This window comes from Apteryx mantelli, chromosome 1, assembly GCF_036417845.1.
Source record: "Apteryx mantelli isolate bAptMan1 chromosome 1, bAptMan1.hap1, whole genome shotgun sequence".
Lineage (NCBI taxonomy): Eukaryota > Metazoa > Chordata > Aves > Apterygiformes > Apterygidae > Apteryx > Apteryx mantelli.
This window is the reverse complement of record NC_089978.1, coordinates 65638790-65665922: the sequence shown is the minus strand read 5'-3', so window position 1 is coordinate 65665922 and position 27133 is coordinate 65638790. Positions and strand designations below refer to the sequence as shown.

The 27133-nt window shown below is 38.4% G+C and overlaps 1 protein-coding gene across 1 annotated transcript in view; it reads right to left on the bottom strand.

The window, feature by feature from the left end:
• MYO16 (myosin XVI) overlaps nt 1–27133 on the bottom strand; it is a 396474-nt gene that overhangs the window by 156257 nt on the left and 213084 nt on the right. Inside the window, exons 12-16 of the mRNA XM_067293848.1 lie at nt 25441–25506; nt 21927–22054; nt 12490–12595; nt 9297–9414; nt 175–322 (exon numbers count right to left, since the gene is read on the bottom strand). Of these exons, the coding sequence (XP_067149949.1) occupies nt 175–322; nt 9297–9414; nt 12490–12595; nt 21927–22054; nt 25441–25506 (566 nt within the window). The remainder of the gene's footprint in view (nt 1–174; nt 323–9296; nt 9415–12489; nt 12596–21926; nt 22055–25440; nt 25507–27133) is intronic.

Here is a 27133-nt window from a genome sequence, read left to right as displayed (position 1 = left end):
CATATTCTCCAGAATGAAATCCTTGTGAAAAGGAAATTAACGATAAATAACTTTAGAGGTCATTGAAAAGTTAGAACAGAAATGTCAACTATCAGAGGAAGCACCTCAACTCCCAAGAGGCACTAAAATAAGGAAAATATTAATTCCACACTAAATATAAAGTTGTTCTCCTACCTGTGTGCAGACAAATTACTGAGGTACAGGGTGTACTTTTCTTCAGCAGACAGCCCATCCATTATCAAATAAAAAACATGAAAATTGCTCTGGTTGAGAGGTTGCATAATGACACGAGACTTCTCCAACATGTACGTATAAATCCTAGCTGATTAAGAAATAAACAAACAAATAAATTCATCATTACACTGATTGCTCTAAACTGATTACTCTATTTTAAACAATTTACCATTGTGACACTGAAGAATAGACAATATGTTTCTTATAATCTGAGGCAAGCATGACATCAAAAAATATTACCATTCATCCTAGCATGGTTTTCTATATAAATCACATGCAAAGCTCTGATTCCATTAAAATTCATGGCATAAATTTATTTCTATTAATTTTAAAGATAATTTTAAAGATTTATATCTTGTGGTGTTTGTTTGAGGAACCTGCTCTCATATTTGGCAACATTTCACAGAATCACAGAATCACAGAATGGTTGAGGTTGGAAGGGACCTCTGGAGATCATCTAGTCCAACCCCCCTGCTCAAGCAGGGTCACCTAGAGCACATTGCACAGGATCACGTCCAGGCGGGTTTTGAATATCTCCAGAGAAGGAGACTCCACAACCTCTCTGGGCAACCTGTTCCAGTGCTCTGTCACCCTCACAGTGAAGAAGCTTTTCCTCATGTTCAGATGCAACTTCCTGTGTTTCAGTTTGTGCCCGTTGCCTCGTGTCCTGTCGCTCGGCACCACTGAAAAGAGTCTGGCTCCATCCTCTCAGTCTTCTCTTCTCCAGGCTAACAGGCCCAGCTCTCTCAGCCTTTCCTCCTAAGAGAGATGCTCCAGTCCCCTAATCATCTGTGTAGCCCTTCGCTGGACTTGCTCCAGTAGTGCCACATCCCTCTTGTACTGGGGAGCCCAGAACTGGACACAGGACTCCAGATGTGGCCTCAGCAGGGCTGAGTAGAGGGGGAGGATCACCTCCCTCGACCTGCTGGCAACACTCTTCCTGATGCACCCCAGGATGCCATTGGCCTTCTTGGCCACAAGGGCACATTGCTGCCTCATGCTTAACTTGGTGCCCACCAGCACTCCCAGGTCCTTCTCCGCAGAACTGCTTTCCAGCAGGTCAGCCCCCAGCCTGTACTGGTGCATGGCGTTATTCCTCCCCAGGTGCAGGACCCTGCACTTGCCTTTGTTGAACTTCATGAGGTTCCTCTCTGTCCAGCTCTCCAGCCTGTCCAGGTCTCTCTGAATGGCAGCACAGCCCTCTGCTGTATCAGTCACTCCTCCCAGTTTTGTATCATCAGCAAACTTGCTGAGGGTGCACTCTGTCCCTTCATCCAGGTCATGGATGAAGAAGTTGAACAAGACTGGACCCAGGACTGACCCCTGGGGGACACCGCTAGCTACAGGCCTCCAACTAGACTCTGCGCCGCTGATCACAACCCTCTGAGTTCTGCCATTCAGCCACTTCTCAATCCATCTCACTGTCCACTCATCTAACCTACCCTTCCTGAGCTTGTCTATGCGGATGTTATGGGAGACAGTGTCAAAAGCCTTGCTGAAGTCAAGGTAGACAACATCCACTGCTCTCCCCTCATCTACCCAGCCTGTCATTCCATCATAGAAGGCTATCAGATTGGTTAGGCATGATTTCCCCTTGGTGAAGCCATGCTGACTACTCCTGATCACTTTCTTGTCCTCCACATGCTTGGAGATGGCCTCCAGGATGAGCTGCTCCATCACCTTTCCAGGGATGGAGGTGAGGCTGACTGGCCTGTAGTTCCCTGGGTCCTCCTTCTTGCCCTTTTTGAAGACTGGGGTGACATTGGCTTTCTTCCAGTCTTCAGGCACCTCTCCTGTTCTCCATGACCTTTCAACAATGACAGAGAGTGGCTTAGCAATAACATCCGCCAGCTCCCTCAGCACTCGTGGGTGCATCCCATCAGGGCCCATGGATTTGTGGGTGTCAGGTTTGCTTAAATGATCTCTAACCCACTCCTCCTCCACCAAGGGAAAGTCTTCCTTTCTCCAGACTTTCTCTCTTGCCTCCAGGGTCTGGGATTCCTGAGGGCTGGCCTGAGCAGGAAAGACTGAAGCAAAGAAGGCATTCAGCAACTCCAACTTCTCTGCATCCTTCGTCACCAGGGCACCCACCCCATTCAGCAAAGGGCCCACATTTTCCCTAGTTTTCCTCTTGCTACTGAACAACAAAGAGACCAACTATTAGTCACCTCACCTAATTTCAGTCATCTAAGAATTAGCATCTACTCTAAGCTCCCTCTTAATGAAGAGAGAAAGGTGCAAGAGAGGTTTAAGAGATCTTGGAAGAACTGCCCTTGGAATCATTTCCTCTCTGGTGGCTATAAGGAGAGCTTAGATTAGCCACCCAGCTTCTAAATGGTTACAGGTAAATGAGACAAATCCAGTGCAGAGTCGATTGTTTAACAAGCTTACTAACTCATGCTTGGGGAAACGTGGGCATCTTAGAAGGGCTATGATGAGCATACCAAATGAACAGCCATGCGAGTCAGCACATCTGGGAGGAAGGGGGAAGAAGAAGAACCTGACTATGATTTGCCTATGGAAATGTTGATCACAAGATCATGCCCAGCAAGGTTCTGAAGGAGGCCTGTCTACAAAAAAAACAGGGAAAATATAGCAACTCGAGAAACGTTCACCTGCTTCTCCAGATTACAGGCATTTTAGAGCTAAATGTGAAGCAGACAGAGAGAGATTTGCTCATCTGGTAGATTACTCTTCAGCCCTCCCCTGAGTATATGACACCATGCAGTTCCAGATGCATCAGGCTAAAGACAGCAAGGCAATGCCTCACTGTAGCTAATGCTCAGGGCACTCCTTTGAGTGCTGACCTGACTCCAGTTCCCACTTACTCCATTTTTTGCATACTTTATTCAAGGATTGTTTAATGTAAAATACAGCCTGGGGTGCAAGAACAGAATCAGGTCCATCCACACACAACTGAGCACCCCCACCACTAGGATGCAGTACATTCTTTTGCAGCTTTATGCTTTTAATTCTCCGCAATGTGGCAGAGTTTTCACAGGGTGTTAGCAACCATCCTCACCCTGGAAAAGATTGTTGAGTTTAGTGGTTAAAGTGCAGTCTTCAGCCAAGGAGGAGATGTATTTTTGAATCCCTGTGACCACAGGAGGATATTAAGCCAAGATTTCCCATAGTATGGATGGCTATCAACTCAATTAAGGCTCCTTCTTTAAGAACTAGAAGTAGTTATTGCACATGCAGTGATACAAAATACTGGTACATGCATCGTGTAGTACAGTAAGTACGTTCTCTAAACACATACTATATTGAGCTTCTCAAGCTTTTTTTAGATTTTTTTTCTTTTTTTTGAAACAAACTGGGATTAAACATAAAATAGCACTAAGTTATTCAGTGCAGTTGAAACGGTAGCACTTTTAGGCATATGCAGAAGCTCAGCTTCAGATACCGGACAGACTTGAAGTTTGAGGCACAGCAGGAATTTAAGGACTTCTGAAGATGGGGACAGTTGAAAGAGTATTTTCAGAATCAGCTCTGGACTTCAGACATCTAAGTTTAAAGCTACTGTCCAAAGCAACACCGAGCAAAGCTATGCAAGTTAGTTCTCAGCCTGTGACTGATTATCATAAGTATGGTAGCAGCACTAGCCTGAACACTAGGATAGAAACCAGAACGTAACGCTCCTGTCACTGTGCAGGTGACAATATCCACAGTAGTTCAATTAGAGCTAGCTTGGCTATCTCTGTACCACCTATTTGGGTCTGGAAAATATATTTTTAAATTCCTAAGTGTCTTCTTATCTTTTAGAGAGTTGTAAGTCTCTGTCTATACTGTTAAATAAAACAGGGTCAGTGGCCTGTCTTTTGAAGTTACTTTAAGTTACGTGTATGAGGGAACGTGACCTGTGAGGATAGTGCTGAAGGACAGTGCAGAATGGAGGGAAACCAAACAGGTAAATCTTGAACATAATGCTTTAAGGATGGTCACAGGTGAGTGCTGTCCCTAAACTAAGTATAACCATGCACCGCCTCAGAAAGTGCTACTTGGCACAGTCCAAACCATGCCAGACACACACTAGTTAAGCAGTATGGATGATCAGTGGTACACTACACTACTCAGGGCCACTTTCCACCCTTTCTTTTATTTAGCAGCACAGGGGTGGCCAGACACATTCACTAATGTTCAAAATCGTGACTGGGGTTCTGGTTACAGAAGAGACAGTAGGACAGATACAGCAAAGTTGTATGGCTGACTTGCTGAACCAGTGAGACATGATCTGGCCCATTTAATCATCCTATTAAAAAAAAAAAACTGAATTGGCCACCTAACCCTGTGTTACTAAGGAAAAAAGTGTGCTGGAACTAAAAGGGCACACGCTGGAAATCTTTAAGCTGGTATCAGGATAGGTTTCCGACTCCAGTAACTGTTGCAGCACAGTATAAACTGAAGCAATGCAAACCCAGCCTCCCATGGCAGGACAGGTCCAGGCACACATTGTCATCAGCATCAGTCATTACCTGGCTGCCATTCCAACAGGGTAAAACAGAATACATAAACCTAAGGGATGATTTCCATCCTTTATTGTGCTTGTAACTTGCTTCTCAGTAAAACCAACCTTGCTGTCAAATAATTTGGAAAAAAAAGCTATTACTAATCTTTAATAACCTTCTTGGGTACAATGGTGTTCACTATGGCTGCCTTAGTTATCTCACAGGTGTTTTTAACATTCATTGATTAATCAAAGGAAGAAAAATGATACTGAAAGTCATCTGGTTAATTAATACATTTAACTTCAGTGGGGCAGCACCACTTATTTAGATGACACTAACTAATTCAGCCCCTTTCATCTGCTTCAAGTCACCCACTTCAATAAGGCTAAATGCATCTCAGTTAGCATCTCCAGCAACGGGAAGAGCTATTAAGAAGAGTCAGGTTTCTGATGAACAAGAATCAAACATACCATTGTCTTAATGGAGCTAAATTTATTCTGAGAGAAAACGACCACGGTAATATGACTTTCCTACAAAGTGAAATGATATGTTCTTTAAACTGTGTGTGAAATACAAGGGAAAGATAATAGAGTTCTGAAGCAAAATCTGTCATTTTTGTGCAATGTTATCTGTGCCTATAGATGTGAGGAAATTTGAGGAAATGTGAGGAAAAAAATCCCTTTAATAGATCATTTGACCTGCGGGACAGCTACAAAGTCAGCAAGCAGACTCTGTACTGAAAGTGTGGCCAGTGAAATCTTTCTTCCAACAATGCATCCTTTGAAACTACATACCTTTCTCAAAAGCCTTGCTGTCTTAAACACAGCTATTGATAAAGACAAAAGAACATTTGAAATTTCAGAGTTGAAACATTGTAGAAAAATATCAGAGAGTTTGTTAGCTGCAGTCTTTTTTAGACCAAAAAAAGCAACTCAAACTTGAAACTTTTTTATTTAATTGATCAAAAATGTTTATAATACACAGAGGGGAAGATGCATTCTGCTTCCTTTTACAAATCAAGATTGATCCTGCCATTTTAGTGTAACTTAACAAATTCAGGCCTTGTTTTTTAAAAAAATGAGGAGTGAGAAAAGCAAGGCAGAAAACAGTGGAGAATAAGTTTGTCAGGACTGATTTTCTCTTGCTAACCTTTTTTTTCCCCCCGTCATTTGAGGAAACTGACTGAACTTTTACCTTTCATCTTAGGTCAGATGTCAACTTGCTCAGGAGACCATTTACCCTCTCCCCTCCCAAATAAAAATAAAATGCACTGATTTTACTTCTGGAAATACATAAGCTTTCACTACTATGCACTGGGCATGAAGCACTATCTACAAAGGATTATGGTTTTTTGATAGAGGTCAAAGATCAGTAGGTGGCTTCTGTTAGGTGTGACGTTCTTTTAGAAAGTTATTGAAGTCGCTGGTCTGCAGTTTATTCTGTATTTGTGTTCACGTAACACTTTTTTACTAGTTCCCACTGCCTTATCTTACCTAATCCCAGTGAACCAGTGAACTTAACCTTGGTTATACCTTCTCTACCTATTTGACCGGTCTATAACATGAAAGGTATCTGACCATTAAACCTTTTTTCACAGGAAAACTCCCATTTGAACCCAACATTCTTCAGAAAAAAGAGTCAGAGGAGGCACACAAAGCCTCTGCTGCTGTCCGTACCGGCTTTTAATGGAGCCACATGCAACGGCTCCATCCTTGTCTTCACAACTTTGTGGCAAAGCCTCGGTTTAGCAGAAAGACCAAATCAAGGCCATAGATGAAAATTATGGGCAGTGTTTCTGTTCTTTGGGTACAGAGGATTTTCTACTATAAGAATAAACCTTATGTGACAAAGAGCACTTTCAGGGTATAGGCAGAAAAGAACATCAGCACAAACAAAAGAGCTGTCACAAACTTCACTGAATTCTACTTAAAATGCAAGGAATGATAACTTGAACTTCCCCTCTGTAATAAAAATGTGCGTGTGTACTCTGCAGGCATCTTCCTTAGTAAATTGTTTTGCATCTGCCCCCTTAAGTTCTTTCTGTTAAAGAGTTCAAACAGCCTAAACCCTTTGTTGGAGGCAGTCTAGTATCACTTGAATTTGTATTTACAAATCAGACATATTTAGCACAGATTGCATAAATGAGTTATAAAGTCATGTCTCAGCAGAATCAGGTGCTCTGCATATTTACACTGTTCATTCATGTTTCAATAGTGCAAGACAAAGTAAATACTGCTGCAAATGATCTTTCAGATAGATATACAGAAACATTGAGTGGGATTTAAACTGGAGCCAAAGACAACGTGCCTGATTCTTTTCTCATTTACAGTGGTGTGAACAGGGACAATTTCACTCAGAAGTGTTGTTTAGCCATGGCCTAGAAAAGGTAACATCAATAACGCAAACAAATAACATGAAAAAGTGCAACATTACAACTACTTGTAACAATATAAAAATCACTTTTATCGCTCTACTGTGGCTATTGACTTTTGACTGTATATTGTGGAACTTTTAGCTACCTTATATTTAATAAGAGTAATTGATTCAAATCCTAAATAACTGGGGAATGGGAGGGCACACAAGTCATCAGTTTTTATTTTTTAATGGGCTTGACTCACCCCTCAATTTTGTTACTTTATACCTGTGTTTTCAAAGTGACAGAAGCACAGCATTTGTGTAACAGAACGCTGACTTCAGGGCCTGGTTAAATGGGTCTACATTTATATCATTAACAAACAAGGGCCGTGAATTAAACTGACAAGTCTGAGTAAAGCTCCTTGAAACATCAGGTCCCTGCAACCTCAAGCAATGCACTCGAAAATAGTGGAAACATTAAACCTTAATGGTTCTGTGTTTCAGTTTCTCATCTGTAAAATGGAGTGACACAACCCTAAGCCAGAAGTACTGTGAAATCAAAGCCACTTATGTCTCTGAAATGCTCAGACACTTAAAGATATTGATGAACACTTGAGAATTCTACAGGAAAATTATCATTCAGTTTTCAGAGCAGGATATACAATAAAAAGTCAGCAAGCCACACATGGACCAAAGAAGAGAAGACCTATTTAGCAGCTGACCATTGAGGCAATGTAGTGCATTCTCTGCTCTGAAGGAAGCTGGGGTGGTATGGAAAAAGGACACTATTAAATTTGTATGCACAAGACAACCAAAGAGTATCTCAGACAACTTCAGCATTTACTAATGTTCATATGCTTAACTTTTCAGCGTACCATTTTCATCTGTGTTTGCGCAATGTGTGTAAAAGAGTGAGAGAGAAAGCACATGTCCTCTAAGTGCCATAACTCCACTGAATCTACTTAAATATATATAAGATTATTAAAATGTTAGTTCTAGAGATTGAACTTAATTTTACAAACTTAATTCAAAATCTGTTTTAGTCCATTCTGATGTTTAGATCAATTTTATTATATTCCTCCTGAAATACTCATGAATGAAACACATTGCATACTTTTTAATTTTACATTTTCTTCACAAATATTCTAGATTTATTATAAAACAAAAGAGAAAAAAATTGGTGTTGATTTCCCACACAGTGATATTTTCACCATTTTGGCAAAAGCAGCTATCTTATTTGACAGGGTATGGTGAACTCCCTAGAGAAAATGAATTATAATTGCCTCATGAAATATTTCCAAAGGCTATACTTAGGAAACTCCTCTGAAAGGATAAACCTATTTTTTAATGTTAAAAATGTGTAGTTTTGTAAATGTTTAGCCAATACAAACTAACTTATTCAGATCAAAAATGTATTTCACCAAACAGCTCTGCCATCCAGGAGAAACAGCACAAGCAGGAAACCATGCCTGTGTGCAATTACTTCTGCATTCACCACTAGCACAGGATAGTTTTATGATGGCCTATAGGGACCAGAAGTGAAAGTGCTCCCAGACTGGCTCAGATGATCAGAATATTCAGGATTAAACTGCAGTTTTGCTCAATATTCATTTTCGCCCCTGAAGAACGCTTGCCAGGGAGGAGCAGGCTCCCACTTACTGTGAAAGCAGGCACCAATTCCACACTAGCCCAAAGAAGCATCAGTGTGATTCCTACTGCCTTCAGAGGAAGCCCAAAGCTGTAGATAGTAACTTCTGGTTTGGGTATTATGGAGTATACTTGGTTTTTCTTTGCACCAAATAGATGAGTTTATCACTTGTTTAAGACATACTTAGAATACCCAGTACAACATTAGTTACAAATACAAATAGTAATTCCTTTGTGGCTTTTATTTCACAGTAAAACAATATGCATCTGTCATATTTTGTTAATCTCAGACATAAAGGGAAATATGATTTCCTGAGAAATGTAAGAGGAGTGAGCTGGTGTTCAATTTTTTCTTGTGTTTCTCTGCCATCTAGTGGTTACACAATGCAGGTATCTCCTTTTTAATACTGCGCACTACTCTTGATGGGCAATGAACTGGTCACACGCTATTAATCATGCTACTCTGTTCCTTTTGCACTCCGCAAAAGCCCCTTGCCTCTCTCCCATACTTCAACCCCCATTTTTGTCTGTGTGTATGGCACACTGATACCCCGATCTCCTAGTCTGTAGGTGGTATCATAAAATCATTAGACAGCATACATAAATACTTACCTCCAGCTACTGTTTTCTTCTTCTCACAAAACTGCAGCTCAAAATATTTTATAAAACAGCTGGTCAAATCATTCAGGGGTGTCTTAGCATGTCCAAAGGCCTCCAAGATACAGTTTACCTGCAAGAAAATGGTAAATGAGAAAGGAAATAAATAGGACGATATTTCAACAGAGGTCAGTGAGAATGGTTTGAGGTCAATAATTAAAAGAAAAAAAAGACTGTTCATTAGCTTTGAATTTAACAAATTCCTTGAATTTTTTTGCATATATCAAAATTAAAATAAGATAGCTCAACAGAAAAAAAAAAGTGTTGTCAGAATACTTGAAGTTGTAAACGAAAGAGGAAAGATAAAGTCTCGACCTTGAACTGTGCCTTTACAAGTAGTATGGTACAGATGACTGGAGTCATATGCCCATAGCTGGCATGGCTGACAAAAAGATTAGGATTTTTGAAGTAGCTAGGCTAGTAAAGTGCCAGTCAGTTGGCAATAACAATCAGGCAAAGGAATTCACAGGCTTTATATGATGCCATAAATGAACTATAAAAAAGAAAGTGGGCCTAAATTATTGTTTTCAAAGACAATTACTTCAGCATTATACTAGTATAAAAGAGAAAAATCAGATTCAGCTTTTTTTTTCTGGCATTCCACTATTAATGCATTTCCATGTTTCATGTTCACGGTCAGATTATTTTTAAAATAGTATTTTAAAAGCACTAAATGCATTAAAATGTATTAAGTGTGACAGATTTATTTCAATTTTTTCTATATATTTAGTTCTTTCTGTGTATAATTAGTTTCTTACACTAAATTGAACACCTTCAGTACTTTCATGCTTGCAACCTGAGAAATCAGTTGCAAAGTGGCTTCAATATACTACTGCTCTGTATAACAGCGATTTGTGGGATGAACATAACTTATAGACCATGGCTGTGGGAGATAGGAGGAAAGAGGGCTGCAGAGTGGCACAGATTATGCATGACTCCAGACGCAGGTCTAAAAATCAGACCCTCCAAAGTTATAAACCAAATCAGCTATTTGTGCAGTAGGTGGCAGCAGAGAACTAGTCAGTCTATTTCTGGTTCCACTTCAGTAGCAGGGCACTGGCTGCATTTGCTCAAACTAGGCTAATTCAGCATTTGTTTTGATCAGCGCAGTTTTATTAATTTTAATGGTGCTATGCACAACTGCAGCAGGAATGAATACAGGTCATCATGTTTATCAGAGCACCTTAAAAGGCAACTAAAAGAGAAATTCCACTTGCTTCCCTACGGGTGAGATCTGCTACATCTAGTTTAGCTGTCTGAAGTCAGAAATCCCATCTAAGCTAATTATGAGAGTTTTTTTACAATCAAAAGACAACTCATTTTTCTTAATATGTGATTCTTTTCTACCTCCACTGACTCAGAATCATTGACATGTGCGTTAAGTCTACACTATTAAGCTAAACAGGACCAGGTATCACTCTCTAACCTGTATGATAAGTGGCATGACGTGGTTCACATTCAAGCATTTAACAACTCTTTCTTTGCAGAAGAACTGCTGTGAACAGTTCCTGGCACATTCTGTCCTCTGAACTTTGGCCAGAGATCTGTAGATCTGACTCCTGTGTTTGCAATAAATGAAAAGGGTATTGTCCCTATATAACAGTATTACTGCAACATTAAACTTCATAATTTAAATCAGAAAAGTGAAAAATTAACAATAGTATTCTCGACACTGTTGCATGAAAATTGGATTAAACATGTCAATTTAGGAGCATCATCAACGAATCAGATCACATTGTGAAAAACACTTTAATGTGGCAATTTATGACTGTATGAAGCAAAGCAAAGCTGAAGCTATTCAAGGGTAGTGTTTTCAGTGCCATCAGGCTTCTTTTACTAAGTCTTCAAAAAACACAAATGTTTTCTAAAATCCACACAATAATCCATAGGGCTTCTATTCCTTTATGAGGTGGAATGTAGAAAATATGAACCAGTAAATCTATAGCTTTCCTCACATCCTAAAAGTCCTGATTTGTAGATTGTGTGTTTGTGTCAGCTGTACTTCTGACACTGTTTTATCATCTTTCTGGATTGAATCATGCAGAATTTGGGGATAAAGCAGTGTGTTTTGAATGATGCATGTGACACTGTCAAACGTTATTAAAACAAACACAATGAACAAGAGTCTAGAGTTTTATTGGATATCATGCATCTCACAAGTTAAGGCTGGAAAAAGAAGAGTATCTTGGGTTTACCGTAAGTGCTGTACATGAAGGACACCAGAGTGGGTGAAAAAGTTTAAGTATTTTTTAAGTATGAAACTCAGAACTCAGTGACAACATTATAGACTGTGTTAAAACATTCCACGTAAATCTGTAGCTCTATCTGAGCTAAAATCTCAGATGAGAAGTTTCAGCAGAAAAGGAAGTTTTTTTGAAAGAATTTGAATTGGCAGTCTAGAGTTCTGCATAACCTAGAACGTCAGTCTGAACCTGTGCAGTAGTGTTAAAAACATAAACACGTAAAACACAACTGAGTTGCAATGTTCTGTCAAATTAAAACTTTATATTTATAAATTACTAGCATGGGGACAAATTAATCTGATACATGAAGCAGGTTCTCATGATTTCATGACATGCACTGTGCAGAATTTGGCTCTGCTGTGGGAATTTGATATTTCAACAACTATTTTATACATCTTTTGCCTATTTCATAAATATATTTAGTACACAAAGACTGGGCCATATAACTTTGTTCAGTCCTTGCAGTTCTCCTGGGTATAACTTTCCAATTTCTATCTTACATAATATTACGTCAGATATCTCAAGACTTCTTTCAGTAGCCAGAGAAGCACCACCACAACCAGAGATAAACTTTACTTACTGTAGGCTATTGGTACATATTTAAATGACAGTACCATATCACACAAATATTTCCCATTCACTGAAATACAGCTTTTTAAAATTACTAATAAATACAAAGCCAGAACTGGCTTCCACTTTTTCACATCGATGTGAGCTTAATCCTGCTCCCATTCAGGTCATTGCAGGGAAAGAGAAAGAAACCTCCTTTGACTTGAATGGTGAAAACAAACCCTTTATGAACTTCCACATAGCAAATGCCTTTTTCCCTGCAGTTCAAATGTCTTTGCTTATTCAACAGGCCAGATTTTCGCCTTGTTCTAATCAGTGCTCAGAATGTTACTTACATGTTTTATCTTGGTTTTAAAGGTGTTTCTGCTGGAGCTGGCTCTGCAAGTGAGGTGCTTCACTATCTGTCTGCAGGCTTCAGTCTTTCCAGAACCACTTTCTCCACTGCAAGATGACAGGCAAGAAGGAGAGAAGCGAATCATTGCCATATCACAGTTGATATTTTATGTCATTTATACTCTCTGCTACCTCTCTTCGAACGGATTTAACATATCTCAGGCAAACTTCCATTTCAAATAATGGAAGGTTTATGGATGGCAAATAATAAAGAACAGAACATCAGAGATAGACTGGCCAACTGTCTATGTCCCTGGGAACTATCAGAGCTGCCGCGTTGTACTGTCTTATAAAACAAGCCAAGCCAACCAGACCTGAAGCTCACAACCATTTTGAAGGTATTTATAAAGCTTTTAACTCTTCTGTTATCTCCTGTCCAGCAAGAGAGTCTACTTATACTGAAACTTCCTGGTCTCTTTGCAGATGGGGAAGTACTACTGTGGTAATGACAGGAGTCAGAAGGAAAGAAAAATGTAGAAAATAATAGGAAAAGATAGAGGAAATAAAAGAGGAAAGGAACAGGAAGGAAAAGAGAAAGATATCTGAGGGTTAGCTGGCACTAAACATTGTCTTATGTGGGCACAGTTTCTTTTTGTGGCACTGCCCTGCTCAGTAAAAAAGCTGCAGAGATTTTACAAGCTGCCCAGTCCCTGCAGTGCAATATACTCTGACTTCAGAGATGATGAATCCTGTTTCATTTCATTCCTTTCACATGATGTGGAATAAATATTCCAAGAATGAGGACCTCTGAGGGAAGGAATGAACAAAGAAAACAAGGGTAACAGGCAATATGAACAACAAAGGAAGGAAACAACAGAAAAGTGGAAGAATAGGGGGGAGGAAAGGGAACTCAGTGGTGCAATTTAAGCATGGAGAAGGAAGGAAAAGAGACAAAAGAGTTGGAAACGACAAAGTTAGTGAAGCCTGATTAAGAAATTCATGTAAGAATTTCCAGCATGAATTGTAAGAGATTGTTTTCTTTAAGACAACTGAACAAGACAAAATGTAATTTGATGCTCCTCCTTCATCTGCTCAGTCAAACTTAAAAAGCTTTTTCTACAATAGCCAGTTAGATTTGCACAAATATGGCCATGCTAGATAGTAAGTTGTTACCTACAGAATCTAGCAGTTTATGAAAATGAGGGGGCAGTGGCCATGGACACTGCCATATTTACTCAAATCTCACATCAAAGGAGGAAACAATTAAATAGAAGAGGAAACAAAAGATGGAAGGGAAAAAAGAGGTCTTGATACTCAGACAGGAATGGGTTCTCTGCATCATTTATTCTCATTTGGTTATTATGGGACACATATGCAGCTCTGGTGAATATCACAGTTGACTGCTTGCTAGTATTAGGTGACAAGATAGGTATCTTTACCATATGTGGCACGTCAAACTGCTTTTGCTGCGAAACGTCAAACTGCTTCTGCCTGTACCCTCCTTGTTTCTGTAACCAGCTGGAGTCTGACCCTAGACTTCAAACTCTTGCTGGCATCAGCAGGACATTTGTAGTGTAAGATTGCAAAAGCTTGCAACACAGATAAATGTTACGCAAAGACCTCAAATAACAGGTCACCAGGCCATATTCAAACCAGGGCTTAGAAAAAAAGAAATTATGCAAAGACAAGAAGGTCACTGTCACAGCTAATGTGAGAATAGCATCTCTATGGAATTGACAGGTCACACCGTAAGTACACTATCCCATGCTCAGATCTCCAGCTTCTGGCTTCCTAAAACATTTCTTTTTGAAAGTCAGATGATACTTGAGGTCACCCTCTAAAATGTGCATGCCCTTCTGTTCTCTTAACCATGATTTCACTCTCCCAAAGCTAATTGTACCATGCTGAATCTGTTCTTAAGAAGTGACATCAGCCTTCTGCCTTTCTAACAAACAGCTGTGCCCAGATCTCCTATCCTTTTTGCTGTGATCACTAACAGGGAAAGAAAAAAGTGAAAGAATGGCATTAGTCCCGTGATACTCCTCCCCTAGAGATATTTCATACCCTTGCAATTTACAGATCTTAGGCTCTTCTTACGCAGGAGCGTCAGTGAACTGTAGATAGTTTTGGATCTATCAAGAGGTTGCAGACCCCCTCCTACTACCCACTTACACTGGCTAATCCATTGACACCAGTGTGTCATGATGAAGAAACAGTTTTGTCCCTCCACAGCATACTTAATCTTAAATCACAGCTGCAACCTGCTATCATTTTATTACAAGTTATCAAGAAGATTAGCAGCAGCGGCGCTTCAGTTATTTCAGCTATTTAGGAAACTACTAGAGTAGTCTGAGTAGCTTGGCGCCCAGCTAGTGCTGACAGGACAGCCCGCACAGGCTGCCTGGCTGTTCCCTTCCAGAGCAGCCACAGTCGGTGTTGCACCCCCTTCCTCTTAGCAGGGCTGCCAACTGGCACAAAGCCTGTGGGGACACCACGGCTCTGAGACCTCCACGGCTGAAAGCGGCCAATGGGTTCAGAACTTACCGGTAGGAGGGGGACTTAGAGGTGGACAGACAGAACCATAATATGAAAGCAGATTACTTAGGAAGCCAGGCTGAAATAGCCAGAAAACCATAACCTCCAGGCAAAATTTTAAAAACAAACTCCTGCAAGTACTGAAAAAGTAAGTTTTGCTTACCCTAGATTTCTGCATATTAGCCAGGTTTGTCTAAATCTGTATGAATTCAGATAGTTTCCTTAACTGGATCATTTTTGTTTGGTCAAATGTCAACTCTGCTATAACCTAAATCCTAGCAATCATCTCCTTGGAGAACAGCATGACAACATATCATAAAACAAGTAAGAAGGCATGTATCTGTCACTTCAGATTGTATAAGTGAGGGGAATTTATTGACTTTGTTTCAGTTTCAATTCTGAAAAAAGGTACCACATTCAGAAGGGCAGGAACACTTAAGAAAACAAACAAAAAAGACTATTCTTGCGGTACTTGAATCACAACCAGAAATGCTGGAAAATTTAGAATTTGTTCATGTAAGATTTGCACCAGTGTTAAAGCAAGATTCAGATCAGCATAGATAAGCTTGCTGTTTTGTATGAACTTCTGAAGCTCATCTTTTCCTGTACCACCCTCAAATGTGTACATTATTAATCCAAACACCCACTCTGATAGTAAGATATAGCTAGGGAAGACAGACTGAGTTTATGAGCTTTTTGGAGGCCAGCATCATTCCTTTCTTCTGTTTGCACACTGCCTAAGCAAGACACTGGCTCTTGCTCTGTGACTGGGATTGCTAGATTTGAAATAAAATTGTATAAGCATAAATGTAAAAGAATGCATTTTGTGCAGTAGTGGTATCTGTAAATGAGCAACCCGTTACATTAGTGAGAAATTATATTTCTAAAGTAAACTAAATTGGAAAGTGTATTTCTAAATGATTTTAAATTATGAATAGGATGCCTAAATCTATAATTATACTGCAGTAGCCCATCACAGTTATAACACACTGAATTATAATTCAAAAATTACAGATTATTAACTTGAATTGAATTCATGTGGTGATGCTAAACTGAGGAAATAAAAGGCTGACAAGGCATTTCACTTTAAGAGAGGAGAACTTCTCTCCATTCCAGATTATTGGGCTTATAAATGTGGCTTATATCACATTAAAACCACTGGATATTGACATTTCTGGCTGTTAAAAAGTACACAATTATAGCAATTCATTTGATATATTTATTTGCTTTTTTTTTATCACCAAATTAGTCATTGGTGTCCCATAAACCATTGGTTTGACCGACTAAGGATGCTTAGCTCTTAACAAGCCTATAAACTATGTTTAAGCTTTCTAGACAGCTTTCACTTATCTTGTCAGTGCTTAATGCATTCTCATATCCTGAACAGCATGGAGGGAAAATCTATTTAGAAGCAAGTTAATATGGAGGACAAAAGCCTGTCTATTGGCTATTTAAGAGTATCACATTATGTTATTTTATTCTATAACTTTCATACAAAGTTTATACCAGGTGGTGTTAAGCATACATGAATGATGGTGGTTTGCTACAGATGAAAAATGATAGTGAATAAACGGTAGGACACTCTTTCTTCAATGTTTTGGCCAGATACTTTCCTGTTGCAAAACACTGGATTTCAGTGAGCAAATACTTGATCAGATGTAAGGTGACTAAATTGACTAAATAAAAAAATAACCAACAAAATACAAACAAAATTTTCTCATACCAATGGTAACTCCATAGAGGAAATTAAGACTAAATCTTCAGATGAAAAGAATCATACTAAAATACAGCAAGAAAAGACAAGGAGGGTGGAGAGACAAAGACTGGTCCAGGTCATCCTGAGAGCTTTAGATTGCCTTTTTTTCTTTTTCTTCTTTTTTTTAACCAGTTCCGTAGCACAGATATGATAGGATGTTTAGGAGAGAAGAGAGGACTCATGAAAAAAACTAAAACAAGTCAACAGCTATGTTTAAATAAAATTGTAGTAAGTTTATATTAAATCTGAAAATGAAAACACAGCATTACACAGTTTGAACAGGACCTTACAAAGGTTCTGCAAAATAAAGTGCCATAACATTGCTTGAAATTTTAAAAGTCTAAAGCTAAGGCTGGATACTGTACTCTAATTTGCTCTTGGCCTTAAACCTTCTCTAATGATAAGCACAGTCCTAAGGTGATCTGATAGATTCTGCGAGTTCTGTATGTTTCAGGTAAATGGGAACATTTTCATTCCTACAGTGTCTTTAGGCACAGGAAATGGAAAAGGTCCATAATAGGTGATGACACTACAGAAGGGAGGATTTTTCTTTATCCGGCAAAAGCCTATGCTCTTTTTGCAAACAGTAAGTAGTTTGGCACTTTGAGAACAGCCATACTCATGACAGAAGTGCTGATTTTTATTTGATTGACTTTTGTGCACAGGGAGAAGCCAGAGTAGATTCGAAGCTACAAACCTCTTCCCTGGGATCACAACATAGGAGCTTCTCATAGCCAAATCTCTATTGTTTATTTCCAGAGACAAAGGGGTGTATCTGCTTCCATATGTTTAATTACTATCATTATTACAGTCATTTGTTTGGAGTCAGGAGGCTCCAGCCATGCACAGGCTGGCCAATGATAAAACACAGAAATAGACTGGCCCTGAAGAGCTTCCAGTTGAAACACATGACTGGACACAAGCAGATGCAAAAAGAAATCCAATAAAAACAAACAAACAAAAATGAGATGGAAGGTGTATGAGAGAGAGAGAAGACAGTAACTATGAGTGGTAGTTCAGTAAGGGTTTCAGGAACATAATTTTGGACTTAGGTGGCTAAGTTCCAACTCACACAACTTCAGGTGCCTTCAACTCTTTTCATTATTCTCTCTTGGGAAAATGCGGAAGGCAAAAATGACTATTTAGGCTAAGAAAAAAAAGTACTGTGAAGAGTTACACTGCATGCAGAATTCATTAGCAACGGTATGTGTCCAATAGAAGAGTAATTCATGAATCATTAGTAATGGCCACTAAATTCATGGGAAGTTTCTTCTTGTAATTAAGCTTTGGCAGAGAAAAAAAGGTTGAACTGAAAAACATTGCTAATAGAAAATAAACATTATCTCCACAAATTAAGCAAGCTGCCATGCTTGATGAAGATGATAGGATTAACATGAATAAAGGTACATTTTCTGATATGATCTCCAGTCTTTTTGAAAAGATAGTAGGTGGCTTCAAAATATAATAGAAGCCTTTTGTAAAGAAATTACTGTTTTTAGAATAACAAACTCAAACTTTTCAGGAGGAATTCAAATGAGAGGTATATATTGCCATCACTTGGTTCTTCTGTGGCAATTAACAGTTAAATTAGGTATGTTTTGAGAATTGCACATGAAAAGTAAAATATTAATAGTGGTATGGCAGTAATTTTTACTGCTCCATATCATACATACACACCAAAATAGTAGCCTCTTCTCATAGTAAAAGCTATTATAAAACTAAAGCATAATTACTTTTATAAATTCTACTAGCAAAATATTTACTTATACTATAAAGTTTTATTATATATACTTAAAAGTAAAGTAGACTTAAAAATAAATAGAGATTGGTGGGATGAGTGGTTATTCTACAATTGCATCATCTTTCTCTTAATAATGAGGACACTGAGAGTACAAAAGTGTACTCTCAGGGTCCAAACTCAAGAGTGCCTGAGTGCCAAAACAAAGTATCTTACAGGTATTAAGGGAACTCCATCTTGGAATTAGTGCATACACATGGGGATGATCTACTTTCACTCAATTTACTACTAATAAAAACAAACAAAACAAGCACCCTTCTGATACAGTGTGGCTATTTTCCTACGTGGCATACTGATGCTGCTCATTGTTAGAGCTCTGACTTGGACAGAGTCTCACGCCACCACTTCGATCTTACAGTAGCAGCAAAAACTCTCTAGGTGACTTGAGTATGGGGATTCCAGGAGCTATTTAGTTCAAGTCAAAATCACCACCAAAAACAGTGGGCCCTGCTATTCCTGCTCTGGAAACTCATTTCACCTCTGTGTGAATTTGGTTTGGGAACTGATTCAGACAAAGACAATGCCCCCCCCCCCCCATTATTCTCCCTAGGGTAATTTTGACCTGGGAGCATTTCCCCAGTCCACGTCAACACCCGAATGTTTGTGTCAATACAACGGATGGTGTGGAAATGAGGAGATGAGCAGCCAAAGGTAGGAGAAGGGCAGGACCACTCCAACTGGCAATAATGCCAGCCTATTCCAGTGTGAAGTTCTCATGGATCTATGGCATCACCAGAGAACCAAAGACTTCTTCACTTGTTCATTCACAGGCTGCTTCCTTCTGACCTCTTCTGTGAAATGGCGTTTCTAGCTAAGGAGCGCTTCCCTGAGCTTCCTCATCTTCATTCATCCAGTGATTCACATTAGAGAAGTGTACTGTTTTATTTTTAAAATTTGTTTTAGGAGCACTCGCTGTGCTATACCTACATGCATGCAAATGTATTCACAGCTCAGCTTTACAGCTGGAGACATTTTTAAAATTCCAAGCCATAGGCCAAACATGTTCAGAATTTCTTACTCAGGAATAACAGAATAACAATAACAGAATGGTTGAGGTTGGAAGGGACCTCTGGAGATCATCTAGTCCAACCCCCCTGCTCAAGCAGGGTCACCTAGAGCACATTGCACAGGATTGCATCCAGGCGGGTTTTGAGTATCTCCAGAGAAGGAGACTCCACAGCCTCTCTGAAGAGTATGCTTGATAAGAGAGACTGGAGAAAGCAATGTAAAACACGGAAGTTTGTCGGAATGTTTTTGAGCTTCAGAACTGCAGAAGAAAGGTTATCTAGTTCTGATAGGAAAGGAAACCGAAATCTTGCAAAGCTTTCAATGAACCCCTCCGCAAGCAAAAAAATAAAGAAAAACTGATTGGATGCTATGCCACATGCCTTCAGGGCCAGAAAGTGTGCCCTGGTCCATAATACTTTTTAGCATAGATCCACACAGTGGGAGAACCACCTTCTCTTGCTGATAAATAATGTTATTTTACAGCTGAAATATGGAAAATGCAGAAAACCATTCTGACCACACACACAAGTTCATCTGCACGTACACACACACACACACACACACACACTCAGATGATAGAAAAGGGGCAGAGGAATACACCAAGAGTCATGGATACTCTTCAAAATATTATTTTTTTTGACAGAAAAACAATGGAAATTTCCTTTATCACCTTTACTTTCCAGACGTTATTCAGATCCTACCAGTGGACTAATAATGAGAATATCCATCAGTCACATAAAGTGAAACCCTGACTTTCACACACAGAACCATTTTTAGAATCTTTTTAGGAACTTCTGAAAGATCCCAGTTTCTCTCTATTTTCTCAGTTAGTGCTAGCAAAAGAAAGGTACTCACAAAGACCTGTGATTCTGCTAAGTTGCAGCTATACTTATCTCCGATTCCAAATTACCAGATTCATTCCATTCAGCTTCCATTTTCATATTAACCTTTAGATTTAATTAAAATCCACGTAAAAGGATACCTCAGGACTGTAAATCTGTGGACTGCCTTGATGTGATAAGCAAATGCCTGGCCAAGTGCTGATGCCATCAGCAGAACACCCTCCTGTCACATTCTCCATCAGGTCACTGATTTATAATAAGCTCCAGTGGGCTAGGTAGGGATCAAGAGTGTGGTTCTTAGGACATGCCTTGCCATCCTGATATAAAATTATCACCAGCATCCAGTCCCTAGTATCAAACCCATTTACTATTGAAGAGACTACTCTGAATATTACCACACAATCCTTAATTTAGAGTTATCCTTTTTTTGAAGTGTGAGTAAATACTATTTTCTGCTTCATCTCTGTCTACACTTACAGGCAACCTCACAAAGATATTAATCAAACAGCTATGTCCCAAAAGAGTAAGAAGAGAAAGCTCCTACTTTGAAGAAAATGTTGAACATCGTGCATAAGGAAAGTTTTTATTGTCATCAAAATGCTTTTCACAGCATTCAAGTCACCTATAATTAGAGGTGGATCAAGAGCAATTACAAGTTTTCTCAAATGGATCACCACTTTATTCCTGGCAAAAGTGAAATCAAAGATTTTTTGTTTGTTTTTTTCCTGTCTCCTACGAAGTTCAGTGAACTCTTGCCAATTTTTCAGCCAACAGCAGTAGTGATACTGATAAGACTGAGCAACAAGTTTCCTTGAGCACCTACATTGAATTCACCAGACTCTGCTTTCAGGTAGATGAAAGAGGAAAAGGGAGGGCAGCAGATTATTAGATTTGGGGGATCAAAAATTCTCAAATGAATTAGAAGTTTCACCAGCATTAAACTGGCACAGCTGGATGAAATTCTGCTTCACTGCAGATTTCTAACACATTTATTCACCATCTTGAATGTATTTGTCATCACAACAACACAGTGAATTAAGAAAGTGGTTTAACTGCATTTTAAGGATAGAAAACTGAATAGCAAGAGCTCATGGTCACACAAACATACCAGGCAGAGTGGGAGCTCCAGCCGAGGTGCCCCAATTCAGAGGCTTGTAACTTAGTCAAGGATTTCCCATTTTCATTTTCATTAGATTCTAATTCTAATCCTGTTCCATGTAATATAAGCAAACACACAGGAATCTGGGATTCTTTTTCATTAACTCTTCTTTCTAATTAACAACTTGATGGAGTGGCAGTTCCCCAAGAAAATTTATGAACTTGAGATGTAATTAAACCTTTTTCAGTTCCATTTTGCTCTAACATATGAAACAGAGATCGGTACACAGAAAGAAATCAGTCAGAGGAAAAAATAAAATGGAAATCTTAACTGCTGAGTCCTGGGGGAAACAACTGAAAGGCAAGAGTTATAAATTAGTTAACAGAAAGACAGCTTTTCACCTGAGGATAAAGCACTGGGGACGCTGCTCCTGGAACAGCATGTGGAAAGCTCTTTCAGCACAGGAAAATATATGTGGGGGAAGCGAGGAACACAATTTTCCAGAGTTGCTTAAATAAAGTTGGGTGACCTGAAAAATTATTGAAAATTAACATGATCAATACATTTCAAACTAATTGTACTTCACGCCCCAATTCTGGGTCTTCTGTAAAGCTAAGCATTATGAAGAGACTTTCTGTATGTACAAAAATGGTACCCTTAAACTATCTGTGAAGAGTTTAATTTCGTGAAAACAGAGCTGTAAGGACAGAAGTTCTAATTAAGATACAAAATTAAACATCACCAGAGAACTCAATAATACTGGTTTGTGGATTAAATAAAACAAAAGCTAATAAGTTACTTTGTTTATACCTCAAGTATATAGATTTTCAATGTCTTGACTTTACAGTCTTACAAAGTAAAACATGACCACCCTATGAAAAGTTAAAATAGAAATAACAAGCTTAAGTTTTAAGTTAATTAAGCTATTACATGGCAAAGCAGTCTTCCACAAATACTCTCTTTACTGTATAGAATAATTTCTGTAATACACATAGATGGCAGCATATACTATCCTTAATGCTTAAGTATGGATAAAAGCAATTATCTGTTTCTGAACCCACACTTTTTCTGAGAATATCCTGACATTTTTTCAAATAATAACAAGCAGATTTTAGCAAAACAAGATAGTCTGCTAATACCTACAAATCAGCTCTTTCAGAATAAATAAATTTAATGAAGAAAATACAGAATTTGAGTTAGATGAGGTTGTGAGCAGAAGCACAAATCATTTTGCAAATATTCTTAAATAAATAATTTTGGATGTCTTGTTATATAGTTTTTTTAGACTTCCTCATGGGTCTGGAAAATTAAGACAGGTCCCACAGGAACCCACAGCTTTCTGGAGTGGCAGGTGGAGGCTGGTTGGAACACTAGAAAGCATCTAAAATACTAGATGAGAACGGTTAAATAACTCTATTTCCCCCTTTCCATCATGCCCAGCTCACTCTAACCATTCTTTCTAACAGTCTTTCCATCACAGTGTTGTTTTTTATTTGCTCCTGTTTTCAAAGTTTTCTTTCCTACCTTGTTGGCCCTCCCAGCTTCTTTTCTTCATTTTTCCTTTCGTTTAGTTAATTTCCCTCCAAAGCAGAGCTGTTCCCCCCAATAGCAATAGTGAAAATCATGTATTATTTACTGCCATCACATTGACCTCTGTATTTTTTATCACCTGTTCCCATGCCTGTATTATTTATTTAGATACTAAACTCTTTAATCTTCGGACCACCTACAAAAACAAGACTAAACAAGATTAAAAGAGAATACATCCATACCAATTCCCACAGAATCATTTCAGCATGGCACAAACCACCATGAAGGAACTTAACACATTTATTCTCACTGCCTAATGTTGCAAGTTTTTTGCAAGGTTAGATATTTTACTAGTTGGTAATTTAAACAAATTATTTCTGCCCTGTCCTAATCACAAATAAGTACTGCACAAAGGAGGATGACCGTAGTACAAGCTGTTTCTACAAAGTAGCTACAATGGTATCTCTAAAATGGTATCTGCACGTTCCCAGTAGCTATAGTGTATTTCAGTGTTAAAATGCATTAATATCATCATCTGGCAGTTGCATCAAATGAAGCAATGTATAACAGTGCTTATTAGTGTATGATTCTTTATGTCATCTCAGAATGAAAAACTGCTCATAAAATGATTTATTCTAGTCATTAGAAGTCTATTGGAAGTAACTTTTGGAGGTCAATGCAGCATAAAAAATTAAAGACTGCCAATAAGAATGAAAAGTGATTAAAAAAGAAGCAAATATAAAATGTTGCTGTTATTGAACAAGGTACATGATCATCCTTTCATTCTTTCATCCTGGATTTAAAAACAATGTCAAGCCCAATATATCTTCACATTCTTTGATAGCTAACAAACCACATACCTGAAAGAATAACACTACCTAATGAGCCACATCATATAGCATGTCAGTGTCTACAGAGGAATTTACATCATCAATTTTTATTACTTTAATTCACAGACCGTCTAATACTTATAGACTTTGATATAATACCAACTAAGCCGCTGCAGTATATTTGAGCATTTCTGTAACCAACAGCAGAGAAAACAAAGCTATCTTATAAACATGTTTTGATCAGCTGGGAAATATCTGTCTAATGCACAAGACTATGCAGATAATAATGACAGACTGAAAGCAATGTCCATCCCAGATGACCCAAAACAGGATCACAGGACATTAAGAGTCTCCTACTAAAATTGGCTAAAACAGGCCTATCATAGACAGGTCAAGAGAAGACGCAGCAAACATTCAGGAAACATTTTAATACTTAAGCCTATCACCTAAATTCTTTTTCTTTACAGTTCTATACTGGTGCACAAACTCATTGTATATCTAACACAAAACACACAGTGACAGGAAAACTATCACCACCCAAACCTTGTGGATGATTTCCATTTCTACAACCCAGATTTGGAATCCAAACTTGGAACCTGCAGTTAGTGCTATCAAAGGTCACATCATTTATTTCCCTCAGTTCTACTATCGATATACCCAAAGCCACACAACATAGCAAAGAGCCACAGTTTTCTAACCACATTTTTGAACTCTTTATAATACCTGTAAACTCAATAAACATATTTGGACACTGCCTACCAAAACAGGGGACCTGATATCAGTGCAATAACAAGGAAAAATCAACATGCTAGTACTTTGTCTCTGAAATGGCTGGGTGAGGATGAAGCAGACATCAGATAATCTGAATTTACGTTATTCCCACAGACCTACAAAGTCAAGTGAATTTAGTACCAGTGCCTAGGTACTGAAAAGGTAAAGCCCTTTGTAAAGAACTAATCTCCATCTCATACGTCTGCCCTTGCCAGACACAGCAGCTCTGTCTGACTGCCCCAGGGCAGAGCTAAGCTCTCGCTGAGCGCTCTGGGCTCACTGCCTCTACGGTGTCTGAACCAACGGCCTGGTGTGGAGCACAGACAGCAAGTTTGAGCCTTTCTGGAACTCACCAACTTGCCACTCCCTTAATTACGTTTAGGGACCGGGGCAGGGGGCCGTGACCTCAAACAAGCAGTGCATGAAATATGCTTGTGTCTTCTTGCAAGACTGAAGTTTGGCAGTGGCAGAAACCACCAAGGACAAGATATACATCAGGAAATATTTTTAAACAATCATAAATGCTACTGCTCAACACCCCCCCCCCCAAAAAAAAAAAAAAAAAAAAAAACCCTGTAGGAAGGTGGCTGCTCTACAAATAAGACACTGGGAGCAAAAATACTAGTATATTTGAAGAAATCAATATTCCTTTCACTAAAATGTTAAACTGAGATGCTCTCAACATAAAAATGGGCATGTATGTTAATTTTCAGGGTTTGGCAATAAAAAATATGAAACCACTGAAAAAGGTCAACACTGTAACATTTAAACAGGCAATGCTTACCATGGTAGAATATATAGGAAGTTCTTTAAATGGGTTAACAAGCAACAGTATATCACCAATGTAGGTCTGAAAATAAAAAGAAAGGGGGTAAATGGTTTTCTTCCAGAAAAGCCTTTTGGCAAAAGCAACTTAAATCTACTTATCAACATATTAAATATAATTTGAGAATTCAGGGCCTTTTGAATTCCTAACTTTAAATGGAGATCCAAATTTACAATTCAGATAGTATTAATTATTCTTTTTGTAATAAAACTGAGTTCTTCATAACACAAAATTATGCACAGCAGAATTGCACTGCATATATTATTGTTAGATTATCTGAAAGTTAATTTGTAATTCACCATTTGTTAGATTACAAAAATGTGACATCCTTACCACATAAACAAGTTCCTTAATAAATTTATTATGGGAGAGATGATAGAATGTAGTGATGCTTACATTGCTTATGCTGAATTGATATATTAAAATGTGTTGCTTGTGGAATAAGACAAAGGAATTGATACATTTATAAATATTTCTACATTTGTGTATGTGTATATGCACATACTCATACACATATAGAAAAAACACACTGGCTATATTAAAATCAGTATCAAATTACCCACTGATTCCAAAGTTGCCAAGGTTTTACTATTTCATATTCAAACACTCATACTTGAAAGGTGTACTTAAATATGACAGTGTAGCTCACCCTTGTCACTATACTTCTCACCCCACACACATCGCTGCTGCTGTATCACAAATTTATTCTTTCTTAGAATGGAAAAATTCCAGGCCTCTGTCCCTGAAAAAGTTAGACAGCAAACTAGCATGTGAACAGCCCAGTGATGCTGCCCTTTTCAAAATGAAATATTTTGGTTTTGGGAGGTGGCGAATAATGCCTTCTGTAATGAATCTACTTTTTTTCTTCTGAAGTGCCATAATTTATTTCCTCTTTCTCTCCCAAATTGATTTCAGTTTTGGGTTTTCTGAAGAACTGAACTTCATTAAGCTTCATGAAGCACAAAACAGGAACTGTACAGTGCTAAGGAGGATTTCAGTTTGGAATTTAGTCCAAGGACTTTCCCTTCTAAGACTGTGAACCAAATCACTCAAAGATGCAATTCCTGTATTCCTTTAGTCTGAACAGTGCAATCAACTCATAAATTTAAAACAGATTTGCATTTTTCACATTCACAGGTAACTTGGCTGTTCAAGAAACTAGAAAAAGGGATTATGAACAGGGATGCCAAAATTTTCATGTGCAGCTTTTTATGCAGAAGCTATCTATACCTAACTGAATGCTTCCTGTGTTTAATAGGGCAAAAACAGGAAAATTTGCTTTAGAGAAATCTCTTTATAATTCTTTCATTTGGTATCTAAACGACTAACATTTCAATACAGAGAGAATGATCTGTGTAGATGATAGGAAATGATAATGAGGAATCAAATCTCCCATGCTGATTTTTATTTCTTTAAAAATCTAAATTCATTTTCAATTTCCAGTAATCACACGCACAATTAAAATTAAGTTAACATAATGTTAAAGATGGAGGGATCTTTTGGTAGTTTGATAGAGATTACATGTGCCCATCCCATTTTACCAATACACTTTCTCTGTGAAAAAAACATACACACTGGTTTTATCCAAACCTATTTGAAGCATTATTCCATTTTTTATATCTGATTCCTAAATCTGATTTTATATCTGATA